The following is a 13,306-nucleotide window of genomic DNA, read 5'->3' on the forward strand; positions in this document are numbered from 1 at the left end:
TTGGAAGGGGCTTCTAGAGATCATCTAGTCCAAAACTACGGCTAAAGCAGGGTCACATAGGTCACCTTTCCAGCAGGTCAACTGTACTAGTGCAGGGAGTTATTCATCCCCAGGGGCAGGACCCTACACCTGTCTTTCTTGACCTTCATGAGGTCAAGAAGGATGTTGACTTGCTGGAGTGTGTCCAGAGAAGGGCAACAAAGTTGGTGAGGGGCTTGGAACACAAGCCCTGTGAGGAGAGACTGAGGGAGCTGGGGTTGGTTAGCCTGGAGAGGAGGAGACTCAGGGGTGACCTTATTGCTCTCTACAACTACCTGAAGGGGGGTTGTAGACAGGCAGAGGTTGGTCTCTTCTCCCAGGCAACCAGTACCAGAACAAGAGGACACAGTCTCAGGCTGCACCAGGGGAGGTTTAGGCTGGAGGTTAGGAGGAAGTTTTACACAGAGTGATTGCCCATTGGAAAGGGCTGCCGGAGGAGGTGGTGGAGTCACCATCACTGGAGGTGTTCAGGAGGAGACTTGACAGGGTGCTTGGTTTAGTTGGTTGGGTGGTGTTGGATGATAGGTCGGACACGATGATCTTGAAGGTCTCTTCCAACCTGGTTTATTCTATTCTATTCTATTCCCCCCTCCACCCAGCTCTTCATCCTGTCCATGTCTCACTGAATGGCAGCACAGCCTGACAGGGTGCCAGCAACTCCTCCCAGTGTTGGGTCATCAGCAAACTGGCTGAGAGTTCACCCTGCCCATTCGTCTAGGTCACTGATGAAGATGTTGAACAAGACTGGACCCAGCCCTGACCCCTAGGGAACACTGCAAGCTACAGGCCTCCAACTAGACTGTGCTGCCAATCTCAGTCCTTCAGCCAGTTCTCAATCCACCTCACTGTCCACTCATCCAGCCTACACTTCCTAAGTTTCCCTAGGATGTTATGGAAGAGAGTGTCAAAAACCATGCTGAAGTCAAGGCAGCCAACACACACTGCACTTCCCTCATCTACCCAGCCCGTCACACCATAAAAGGAGGCTATCAGACTGGTGAAGCACGACTCCCCCTTGTTGAATCCATGCTGACTACTCCTGGTAATCTTTGTTTCCTCCATATGCTTAGAGATGACCTCCAAAATAAGCAGCTCAATCACCTTTCCAGGGATGGAGGGGAGGCTGACTGGCTTGTGATTTTATGGATCCTCCTCCTTGCCCTTTTGGAAGGCTCAAGTGACACTGGCTTTCCTCCAGTCCTCAGGCACCTCTCCTGTTCTCCATGACCTTTCCAAGATGGGAGAGTGGCTTAGCAATACCATCAGCCAGCTCCCTCAGCACTCATGGCTGTATCCCATCAGAGCCCATGGATTTGCAGATGTCCAACTTGCACAGATGAACCAACTTGCCTCTGAACTTTTGTTCAGAGGCTCCCTTTGGTGCAAATAAGCTGCCACGGACAGCAGCAGCCACTTTTCAGGCCAGAACCAGCTATGAAACCTTCTCATCCCCTCCTCCCCAGCTGCCTTCATCTCATTTACAAGCATTAATATAACTTTTGTCTAGCAAGGTCTATGAGTCAGTACTCAGGACATCACATTGCACAGAAAGATTTGAGGTGGTCACACAAAGCAAACAGATCAACAGTGAGGGTCCCACAGGACCTCTCTTGCCTTGCTCCTTCCAGGGAAGGAGTTTCAGAAGCAATGTGAAAGTACACTTCAAATTTACAGGGGGGAAAAGAAAAAGCAAAGCCTCCTGGAGTGGAAGCCTGGCCTGGCCAACACTGCTGCTGAGGTCTGAGACCATCCAGAGTTTCCAAACCACCAGGAACTTCTTCAGAAAAGAGAAGCTTTCTCATTTTGTTATTCCAGCAGCTAAACCAAAGCTGCCACAAACAAAACAAAAGGAACAAAGAAACTATTTCAGTGATGTTTTATGCATACCAAGGGAAAAAGAGACAATAAGGTTTTTATTCAGAAGGTACTAAGGAGGTGGGGGGGGGGAAAAGGAAATGAAGCTCTAGCAAGAAACAGCACTGTAGCATTGATCCTATGCAGCAGTAATCTCTGCTGTCAGTGGATTCCAGGTTTGAGGGGTAATTTAATTCTTTGCCATCACATCTTTCATATTCTAATCCATTCAATAAACTCCTAGTCTGGAGAGCAGAGTACTGGCAGCCAAATTCACCAGCATGTGATTTAAGAAATGGTGTCACAAGAAACAGTTATTACTCACAGAATCCCAGAAGGGTGGGGGTTAGAAAGGACCTCTGGAGATCATCTAGTCCAACCCCCACCCCCTCTGATAACACAAAATCACCTACAGCAGGTGACAGGGACTACTGGAGAGAGTTCAACAAAGGCCACAGATACTATGGGGACTGGGGCATCTCTCTGACAAGGAAAGGCTGGTTTACCTGGAGACAAGGACCTGGAGTTGTTTAGCCTGGAGAAGACTGAGAGGTCTTCTCAATGCCAATCGATAGCTAAAGGGCAGGGGAAGGGGCAAGAAGATGGGGCCTGACTCTTTCCAGTGGTGCCCAGTGACAGGACAAGGGCCAATGGGCACAAAGTGGAACCCAGGAGGTTCCATCTGAGGATGAGGAGAAAATTATTTCCTGTGAGGGTGCTGGAGACCCAGAAGAGGCTGTCATGAGGTTGTGCATTCTCCTTCTCTAGAGATGCCAACTCCATCTGGTCACAATCCTGGGTAACCTGCTCTGGGTGACCCTGCTTTTGCAGGGGGTGTTGGACCAGATGATCCCTAGGTATCCCTTCCAACCCCCACTGTGTGGGGATTCTGTGAAGTCAGCCTACAGTGAGTGTGGGTGGTGAGGAAGTACAGGTAATATTGCCTGTGGTTAGCAGGGCAGAGGAGATTGTAAGTGGCACATCAGCCTTCAGTGGATTGCATGAAGTTTCTAAGTGAACAACTGAAGTGAAATGTAAAATCACCTCTAGAATAATAAAATTCCAGCAAGACTGAATTAAGACAAACATCTCAGATGGCAGATTAACTTTTTATTCAGGACCAAGTGCATGTTACTCTGAAAGAGACTCAAAAAAATTGATCTCACGAGATACAGATGAGACAACTTGACAGGACCAGCTTTGACGACCCTTCTGATGGCCTTGTGAATCAAAGGACACCTGAAATTATCACAGTACTACCCATCTTTGTAACCACATCTTTTAAGGGCTCTGAAGCTCAGACCTTGGGCCAAGATAGTCTTTCACCAAGGATGATGTGGATCACAGCCCTGTCAGATTGTGATACCAAAGAACTCCCAATAAATAAAGCACATTATCAGGAAGAGACCGTTCACACCACTCCCCCTAGTCCATCAGTTGCTTCAGTGTATCTAGTGTCTGTAGAACTACTCCAGACATGAAAGAACATCAGTTTGGAAAGCATCCTTGAGGAAAAAGCTGTACAGGTATGGATGTCAGAGCAGGCATTCCATACTCAACAGCAATCAAGCAAGCAGACCCCTCAAGGAGCATTAAGTCAGATTTTGGAGATGCGAGACCTAACCAGGTATTTCTCCAGGTTGGAAACAGCCCTGATCCCAGCAGGAGAGAAAGCCTCAGAGTTGTTTTAGCTACAGAAAAGAACAAAACCACGTGGAGACTTCTAGTTAAACCCACACAAGGCTTTCAGCTAAACCCACGCAGAGAAGAAAAACCCATACGGTGAAGTCGTACTGAAATACAACAGTTAAGCAGCCTTGCAGCAGCGGCTCTGGTCCTTTTCCAGTGTGTCCTGGGCCCAACAGGGAATTCCCACAGCACTGGGCATTTGACAGCCTTGTTACCCTCCCAGAAGGGTTGCACAAAAATTGACATGGGCTGAAACCCTTCTTCATGTGTCATCAGATGGTCACAGAGCAGAACAGGCACCCACTTGCTGCTTCCAGGAGAATCCCTGCTCCCATCCAATGCCTTTCCCAAGCATTTCTCAACTCTAAGACGACAGAAGGTTCCTTGCAGAAGCTCCTCCACCACTGGCTAACAAGCCAGAACATGTTGCCTTTCCACAGCTCCAGAAAGGAGGAGCACAAGAGCGAAATGTTCCCACCAGTTGGTGGAAGCAGCCCACATCCTGATCCCAGAGGCTGCCAAGGGCAGGTACAGCAAGCAAGGCCTGCCAGGACAAAACCCCACACCACTGGCAACACCTGCTGAGCACAGCAGAAAAAAAAAAGAGCTGGCCACAGGTGGGGTCTGACCAGAGCAGAGGGGCAGAATCCCTTCCCTTGACCTGCTGGCCACACGGCTTTGGATGCAGCCCAGTAGACAGCTGGCTGCTGGGCTATGAGAGCACACTGCCGTCTCCTGTCCAGCTTTTCACCCATCAGCACCCCCAAGTCCTCCTCTGCTCTCCATTCCTTCATCCCCCAGCCTGGATTGATGCTGGAGGTTTTCCCAATCAAGGTGCAGGACCTTGAACTTGTTGAACCTCAGAGTTTCCCACAGTCCCACTTCTCCAGCTTGTCCAGGTCGCTCTTCATGGATCCTGTCCCCTGGGTATGCAATCTGCTCCACTCAGCACAGTGTCATCTGCAAACTTGATCCCACTGTTTATGTCATTGATGAAGATACCAAGCAGCACCGGTCCCAGTATGGGCCCCTGAGGGACACCACTTGTCACATCAGTAAGTAGTGGGAAATGACTTCTCTGCCCCCCTCAGTCATGTTTAGCATTTGACAAGGTGCTAAAAAAAAAAAAAAAATAGTCCTTGGTTTCTTAAAAAGAAAATTATATCCCAGCTTAGTAGTTGCTGAGCAAGTTTTCTACCCACCTCAACAGGCATTTCCTCTGGTCTTGTAAATCCAAGAGCAAACCACAGATTATATGGGCAGCTTGTCACAAGAAGCTACAAGCCTGCACTCGGAATCTGACACACTTTACCCTATGAAATATTAGTGACTTCATCCACCCTTTATCTTTGCCACTTACTGCTGAAATGACAGTTCAGTCTCCTCCTGGACACAACACTGGCTTAACCGGAGCAGCCAAGCTCCACACACTCCTTCCCTTTCATGTCCAGATCTTCTCATCATACTTAGCACATTCAGGTAACAGCTGCCTATTAGTTTCAGCTGAACATAAATAGCAACATCACCGCAAGCACAGGCAGCAAAAGGAGCAGAAAGCCTACGTGTCCTGTGTTGCCACCCCACAGGTATGTGCCTGAGTAAGGAGTTCAGAAGCATTCTCATCCTTCACCAACTGGTTTTGCCCCAAGGCAGTGGCAGCAGCAGAGCAGGGAAAGGAGCAAGCCCAGTATTACAGTTTGCTTCATACTGGGGGCAGGGAAGAGAGAACACTAGGCAGCGGTGGTTGTTGTTAACATGGAACTGCAACCCTAAAAGTGCTTTTTGGCTATGGGTGCCACCTAGTCTGATGTTTCCATGTCCTCAGATGCCCTGTGCACTCTGCCAGTACAGATTTATATGGTAACATGAGAAGCCAGATCAGGCAACTGATCCAGCTCAGCTAAAAAAAATAGCCAGTTGAAAAACTTTCCAGCCAGCTTGGTTCTTCAGCTCTTCATCCACACAGCACGAGCAAAACTGCTGCTCATTTTCCATGGTCCTAAAGAACGCACCTCAAACACCCTCAATCACACCACACATCAGTAAGTCCATGACCAAAATACTGGCTCAACCTCCAGCAACCAAGAGCTGAGAGATTCCCAAGCTCCAAACTGCATCCAGATCATCATGCCCAACAGCCACCAATGGCACTACTTCAACTTTTCCCTTTCATTCTAAATCTGTTGATATTTTCTGCTCCAAAACCTCCTATAACAGCAAGTTTTACATCTCGGCTGTCATAGAATCATAAGAAGGTCTGGGTGGAAAGGGACATTTAGAGGTCATAGAGACTAAATCTCTGCAGTGCACATGGACATCTTCAACTAGAAGAGGTTGCTCAGAGACCAGTCCAACCTGAGCTGTAATGCTGCAAGGGATGGGCCACCTACCACCTCTCTGGGCAACCTGGGCCAAGGTCTCACCGCCTTCAGCACAATTTTTTTCCCCTATCTGTCTGAATTTCCCCTCTTTTAGTTTAAAGCCATCATCCATTGTACTGTCACAATAGACCCTGCCAAAAAATGGACCTATCAGAAAGCTGGGTACAGGCTTAAGTACTGAGAAGCTGCAACAAGATCTTCCCGAAGCTTTCCCTTCTCCAGGCTGAACAACTCCATTCTCAGAAGATGCAGGAAGAAGCTTCTTACATTTAGTATTTTTGCTGAGGACTTTAAAAAAAGTTTCACTGCTTAACTGTACCAATATGCACTGATTCCAAAGGAATCATAGAAGCATAGAATTGTTTAGGCCAAAGACCTTTAAGATCATCAGGTCCAACCACCAACCCATCACTGCCAAGTCTGCCACTAAACCCCCTTCCTCAGCAACATATCTATACAGCTTTTAAGTACCTCCAAGTACTGGGTAGCCTGTTCCAGGGCTTGAAAACCATTTTAGGGAAGACATTGTTCCTCACATCCAACCTAAACCTTACCTGGCACAACTTTGAGGCCCTTCTTCTTATGCTGTCGTCTTATCCTCCAGCTTGTTCCTTGGGCAAAGAGACAGACACCCACCTCACTACAATCTCTTTTCAGGGAGCTGCAGAGAGCAAGGTGGTCTCTCCTGAGCCTTCTGTTCTCCAGGCTAAACAACCTCAGGTCTCTCAGCTGCTCCTCACAAGACATGTGCTCTAAGTCCCTCAGCAGCTTCACTGCCCAGTATTTTGAGGTGTGGCCTTCCAGTGCCAAGTAGATAGGGAAGATCCCTACCCTGGTCCTGCTGGCCGCAGTACTTCTAATCCAAGCCAGGAAGCTGTTGGCCTTCTTGGCCACCTGGACACATGCCAGCTCATCTTCACCAGGCCTCTGACCAACATCCCCGGGTCCATTTCCACCAGGCACTTTCCAGCCACTCTTCCCCAAGTCTAGAGTATTGCAGGAGGTTTTTGTGACCCAAGTGCAAGACTTGGCACTTGAAATAGGGGGTGATCAAACCTCAAAAATTATTCTCTCCCCCTTTGGACTTGTAGAGTCATAGTGTGAGGAATGATCAGAAGGAAGAACACAACCAAGTTGGGTTAGAGTCCACCAGAGCTCCACCTACATCAGAACCACTTAGAGGGAGTCTCACAGCACTTACAAGGGCTTTGTTCTCTAAACTTACTAGAAGTAGTCAGATTTCGTGGGAAAACATTTTTGTGACTCAATTTGCATGTTAGTCAAACAGCAGCAATTAGACACCTGGCTTCAATTCACATTTTCAGACAGACATCCTTAAGAGGAGGACCCTCCCTACCAGCTGATGTTCAGGCAGCAAAGGCCAATGCTTGCTTTGACTGCTGACACTGACAAGCTGCCTCAAAACGTGCTCCCAGAGATCATTTGTCAACGCTTCAAGCTGTCAACTTGACAGTCTGAACATCAATAAAAACAACTAAATACATACAGAATCCCAGCATGGTGGGGCTTGGAAGCAACTTCTGGAGATGTAGTCCAATCCTCCTGAAAAAGCAGGGTCACCCACAGCAGGTTACCCAGGATCAATGTCCAGACTGGTTTGGAATCTCTCCAGAGGAGACTCCACAACCTCTCTGAGCAGTCTAGTCCAGGGCTCTGGCACCCTCACAGCAAAGAAGCTTCAGATGGAACCTGCCGGGTTCCAGTTTGCACCCACTGTCCTTTGTTGGGTCACTCAGCTACACTGAAAAGAGTCTGGCCCCATCCTCTTTAGCTGTTGACCAGGACTGAGATGATCTCCCCTCAGTCTGCTCTTCTCCAGCCTAAACAGCCCCAGGACTCTCAGCTTCTCCTCAGTGGGATGCTCCTGTCCCCTCAGCATCTTTGTAGCCTCCTCTGGACTCTCTCCAGTAGTTTTCTGTCCCTCTTGATCTGGGGAGCCCAGAACTGGACTAGGAGAAACTAGAGAGGATGAGAAAAGCCTCCTTCAACCTGCTGGCCAAGCTCTTCAGAATCCACCCTAGGAGACCATTAGCCTTCTCAGTCACAAGGGCACGTTTGCTGCTTCTTCATGGGGAAGTCCTCCGTCAGGACAAAAGACCAAAGAAAATTAAGGTCTCCAGTATACACTGGCTGAAGTTACTTAACTACCATTTGTAGCATTAAAAACAAAGAAAAATCTGCTGGTAGCATAAGTGACAGCAGAAAAAAAAAATAATTTGAAATTAGCAGTATTTGAAGAGAGGAGAGTCCAGGCAGCAGCCCACTCAAGAGGACTCTCCAGCACTCAGTGCTTAGGAGCACCAGAAAGCAACACCACTGCCCAGAGGAGCAGATGCCACCAACAGATCTGACCCAATTGCAGAACAGATCTGAAAAGTCACCAAAAAAAAGATGTCACAAAAATAATTTTTGCACTACAGGATTACTGAAGAGTTATTAAACCAGTGTAGGATAGACTAAGTCTTCTCTAAGTGAATGTAAGTTACTAATGTGAAAAAGAAATGTGTTCTTATAATATCTTTACTTATGTATGCAGACAAGTCTTTGGTTTATAGGATTAACACTCTTCTTATTTGCCTTTTACATAAACAGGTTAGGTTTGGTGTTCTTTTGGTGAGGGAAAAGGTGGACTTGAGCTGGCAACGAGCACTCACAGCCCAGAAGCCAACTGCCTCCTGGGATACGTCTCCAGCAGCATGGCCAACAGGTCAAGGTAAGGGATTCTGCCCCTCTGCTCCACACTGGACAGACCCCACCTGCAGTGCTGGTTTCAGCTCTGGGGTCCTGAAGGAGCAGGTCTAGAGTAGACCACAAACATGTTCAAGGGGCTAAAACTGCTCTGCTGTGAGGACAGGCTGAGAGAGCTGAAGTTGCTCAGCCTGGAACAGGCTCTGGGGAGAACTTCCTGTGGCTTTCAGTACTTAGAGGCCAGTAAGACAGGGACAGACTTCTTAGCAGGGCCTGTTGTGACAGGACAAGGGGTGAAGATTTTAAACTAAAAGAGGGGAGATTCTGACAAGGTAGAAGGAAGAAACTGTTAACATGCAGAGTGCTGAGACCCTTGCCTGGGTTGCCCACAGCACTGGTAAATGTCCATCCCTGGAACCATTCCAGATGAGGCTGGACAGAGCTCTAAGCAACCTGATCTACTTCAGGATGTCACTGCTAACTGCAGGGTGGTTGACTAGATGACCTTTAACAGTCCCTTCCTATGCAAACCAGGTCATGATTCTGTAATTCTTTGGGATCCATCTTATTCCTATAAAGACTGAGCCAGTTCTTACCTACAGCTACCAGTACTACTGCATATTCTATATGCTTGACTATCTCAGGGTCTTGGTGGAGCGGACTGTAAACACAAGTGCATGAATCAGAGCTAATAAGCTGCCAAGCACAAACACAAGGAGAAAGAGCCATCCAGTGAGCCAGTCACCTTTGATGTCATCTACTGTGTACACAAGTGCTTTGGAAATAGTGTTTCCTTGTTGCTGCAGGTCAAGGACTCCTCCTAAGGTTTTCCTGGAAACTCCCCTCTTTCAGCTTCACAATCAGCTGCTGCTGGGGGGATTTATCACAGCAGGTACCACCAGGGAAAGCACCTTTTCAGGATCTCACTTACATCCTCTGGTTGTCATTGCTGCCACGATCACTGCAGACAGGAAAAATCTGAAAAAGCCTAAACTCCTCTTGATAACATGAGATAATGAATCTTCAGAGAAATTACTCAATCACTTTCATGGAATCCAAGAATCCCAGCATGGAGGGGGGTTGGACGGGATTTCTTGGGATCATCCAGCCCAACCTCTCTTCTAAAGCAGGGTCACCCACAGCAGGCTGTCCAGGATCACATCCAGGCGAGTCTGGAATACATCCAAGGGAGACTCCACAGCCTCTCTGAGCAGCCTCACAGGAAAGAAGTTTTCCCTTCTGTTCAGACAGAACTTCCTGGGTTCCAGGCTATGCTTTGTTGTAATAATACAGAGAAAACTATGTGAACAGGTATTTTAACCCACTCTGGGATCTTTTCTTCATGGAAGGAATGCTTGTTGGAAGGTGCTAACACAGAATGTCCCTTTCAGCTGACACTGGTTGCACAGGACACTTACCCCACCATGTTCCCTCATCAGCCAGTTACAGAACGAAGGAAACAAATTGAAGCCACCTTTTGGCAGTTAAGTACCTAGAATTCAGCACCACATGAAAAACCTGTTTGTACCTCAAAACCTGCTACATTCCACTACGGAGATGCAAATCCAGCATAGTCTGATACATCAGCCAATCCACTCACTCCAAGAGGGGCTGGAGCATGTCCAGAGAAGGGCAACGAAGTTGGTGAAGGGTCTAGAGCGCAAGCCTTTTGAGGAGCAGCTGAGGGAACTGGGGTTGTTGAGCCTGGAGAAAAGGAGGCTCAAGGGAAACCTCCTCACTCTCTACAACTGCCTGAAAGGAGGTTGGAGCAAGGTGGGAGTCAGTCTCTTCTCCCACACAGAATAAGCGATAGGATGAGAGGAAACAGCCTCAAGTTGTGCCTGAGGTGGTTTTGGTTGGACACAAGGAACAATTCCCTCTCCAAAAGGGTTGTCAAGACCTGGAAGAGGCTGCCCAGAGAAGTGGTAGAGTCCCCATATCTTGAGGGACTGAAAAACTGCAGAGAGGTGGTGCTGAGGCACATGATTTAGCAGCGATCTGGCAGGGACGGGTTAAGAGCAGGACTTGACGCAAAGGTCTCTTCCAACCAAAACAATTCTGTGACTCTAATCAGTCATCAAGAGGAGCTCACTGCTACCATACTGAAGCATTTCATTCCAAGTTTAGGAAAGAAAACTTGCTTGCCTTCTCGAGTACACACGCTACAAAGAACTGACCCACTCCAGAACAAAACACCTACCGCTCAGAAACGCTTCCCAGCTCTACACATGCACTCTTGCTCCTACACCTGATGACACTCTGCTTGAGCACTCAAAAACTGCCATTAGACCAAGAGTTAACACTAATTACCAATCACTAAAAATCGCTGATGACTAAAAGCACAAGCTCTCTGGAGCAAGAGCCACCATATACCCGCTGACATCTTAACTAAGACTATTTTTAACTCCGGGAATTGAAATGAACCTTCCCAGCAAAGTCAAAAAGCACCAACCACCATGTGATCCAGGGAAGGATGTGCCAAGCAGCACAGAACTACGCTACAGCCACAGCAGCAAAATAAATACAGCCTTCAATAGTCAAGGTATGCAACGGTGAGGGACAAAAATCAAGTGACTGTCGCACGGACATCCCCAAAACAATCAGGGAAAATCCTGAGTTGAAGCCCAGAGAGCTTTTAGGCAATAAAAAGCACGGTGTGTTGACACCTGGTTGTCCGACAAACAGATTTTCACTCACTTTCAATGACCCCAGGCTCGCTTCAGAGAGTATTTTCACGTACATACATTTCAAATGCGCATTTTGCATGCATTTCTAAACCCTGCAGTTTTTAGGGTGATGTTTTGACACTGATGAGGAAGTACGCAGGGGTGCACTTACATCCAGGATTAAGATTCACACCAACACTCAATTCTCTACCACATTCACTGAACAGCTGAGCATTTAAGGGATTTATATCAAGGACAAAAAGCCAGAAACTATTCAAACCCCTCAACAAACAACAACAAAAAAAAGTGCTTTCTTTTTTTCCAGAGGTGTGGTAGCTATCTGCACGTTACACCAGTGGGTGCTGTAAGAAAGAGCACAGGCATGAATGCTCTTAAATTGCCAGTTACCACGGTTAGAAGCTTGCTAACTCCTCATCTGCAAACCAAGATGGTGTGGAGAAGAAAAACAAAACTCTGACAAACCTAGGGAGAAAGAAGGTTAGGCACAAGGCCTATCTCACAGCGCAGATTAAGAGGAAAGCATAGGAAAGCACACAGCTCTCCTTCACCATGGCAAAGAAACTACCGTAGTCAGGAGCTCCACACCAGTGAAGGGCTAAAGTCAGCTTTGCCCGAAGCCCGGCGGCTAACTCAGAAACGAGAAGACAGCTTTGCTGGGCGAGAAGAGAGACCCCACCCACGACTGTAATCATTTCTGCTAAGCCACATCAATAGCGGGGAAAACACTGTGCAGGGATGGCAACCCCACCACCCTCAGCCGCGCAGGGAGCTGAAGACGAACCACTGATGGAAGGAGCCAGGTGGACTCTCACTGTTAGCTGGCTGAGGGTGGGGGGGACAAGCTGCCAACGGAAATGAGAGGGTCGCTCAGGGTCACGGAGAGAGCTGCTGCACCCAACTGCGGAGAGCAACCAAGCCGTTCCTGCCTGCAGCAGAGGTGTGGGGTGTGACCAGGGCGGCCGGCTTTCCCAGGGTTTCACGTCCACAGCGAAAGCAAGGAGGCCAAAGGGTGGGGACAGGGGTCCCTGGGGACACTCGAACCCCACGGGGACTGACACAAGCAAGCACGACCAAAAGCCGCGAGGCGGAGAGCAAGGCTGCAGCCCACGCGGGCATGGGGGGGCTGCAGGATCCCATCGAAGATGGGGGCTCCCCTTTCAGGTGGCCCAGGCGAGGGTGTGCCCGCCGGCCCAGATCCCCGGGGGAGCGGGGAGGGGGGACACACACACAGGGGGAGGCACTGACCGATGGTGGAGATGAAGGTGGTGTTGAAGGCATCGTCGGAGAAGCGGAAGAGCACGCAGGTCTTGCCGACCCCCGAGTCCCCGATGAGGAGCAGCTTGAAGAGCAGATCGTAGGTTTTCTTCGCCATGGGGAGGCGCGGCGGCCACCGCCGCCCGCTCCGGCCCCCTCTGCTCGCCTCCCCCCCGCCGCCCTCGTTCACCGGGCGCCCCCGCCGCGGGTCCGCCCGCCCACCCCGGCCGTTAACACCGGCCGCGCCGCTCGGGAGGGCGACGGCGAAGGAGGACGAGGAGGAGGAGAGAAGGAAGAGGAGGAGGAGGAGGAGGGGGCCCACAAAATGGCTTCCTGTCGTGGGGCGGCCCCGGCGCTTTGCACGCTCCCCGCGCCGCCACGGGCCCGCTGCTCCTCACGGACAGGCGGCGGCGCCCGGCCTCATAACCCCTTGGCTTGGCTCGGCCCGGCTCGGCCCGGCTCGGCTGCCCGGGACGGCGGCGGCTCCTCACAGGCGCTGCCGAGCAGGCTGCGCGCGCCGCTCGCTAAACCGCGCAGGCCTCCGGGCGGGGGCGCGCACGCCCTGACATCACCGCGCGCGCGCACCCACCGCAGAACGCCGGCGCGGTGACGTCACCCGCGCGCGCGGCCGCGCGCCAGTGGGGGCGAGGCCTGGAGGGGCGGTGGCTCTCCCGTCTTTGGGCCAGCCGGCCG

General features: G+C 49.9%; 1 protein-coding gene across 1 annotated transcript in view; it reads right to left on the reverse strand.

Annotated features, from left to right (window-relative positions):
• Positions 1-12,854, reverse strand: part of RAB10 (RAB10, member RAS oncogene family) — a 49,795-nt gene extending 36,941 nt beyond the window's left edge. The window contains exon 1 of the mRNA XM_009905086.2: positions 12,605-12,854. Coding sequence (XP_009903388.2) covers positions 12,605-12,731 — 127 coding nt within the window. The 5' untranslated portion in view covers positions 12,732-12,854. The remainder of the gene's footprint in view (positions 1-12,604) is intronic.
• Between the last annotated feature and the right edge of the window lie 452 nt (positions 12,855-13,306).

The sequence above is a fragment of the Dryobates pubescens genome, chromosome 3 (assembly GCF_014839835.1).
Source record: "Dryobates pubescens isolate bDryPub1 chromosome 3, bDryPub1.pri, whole genome shotgun sequence".
NCBI classification, from domain to species: domain Eukaryota; kingdom Metazoa; phylum Chordata; class Aves; order Piciformes; family Picidae; genus Dryobates; species Dryobates pubescens.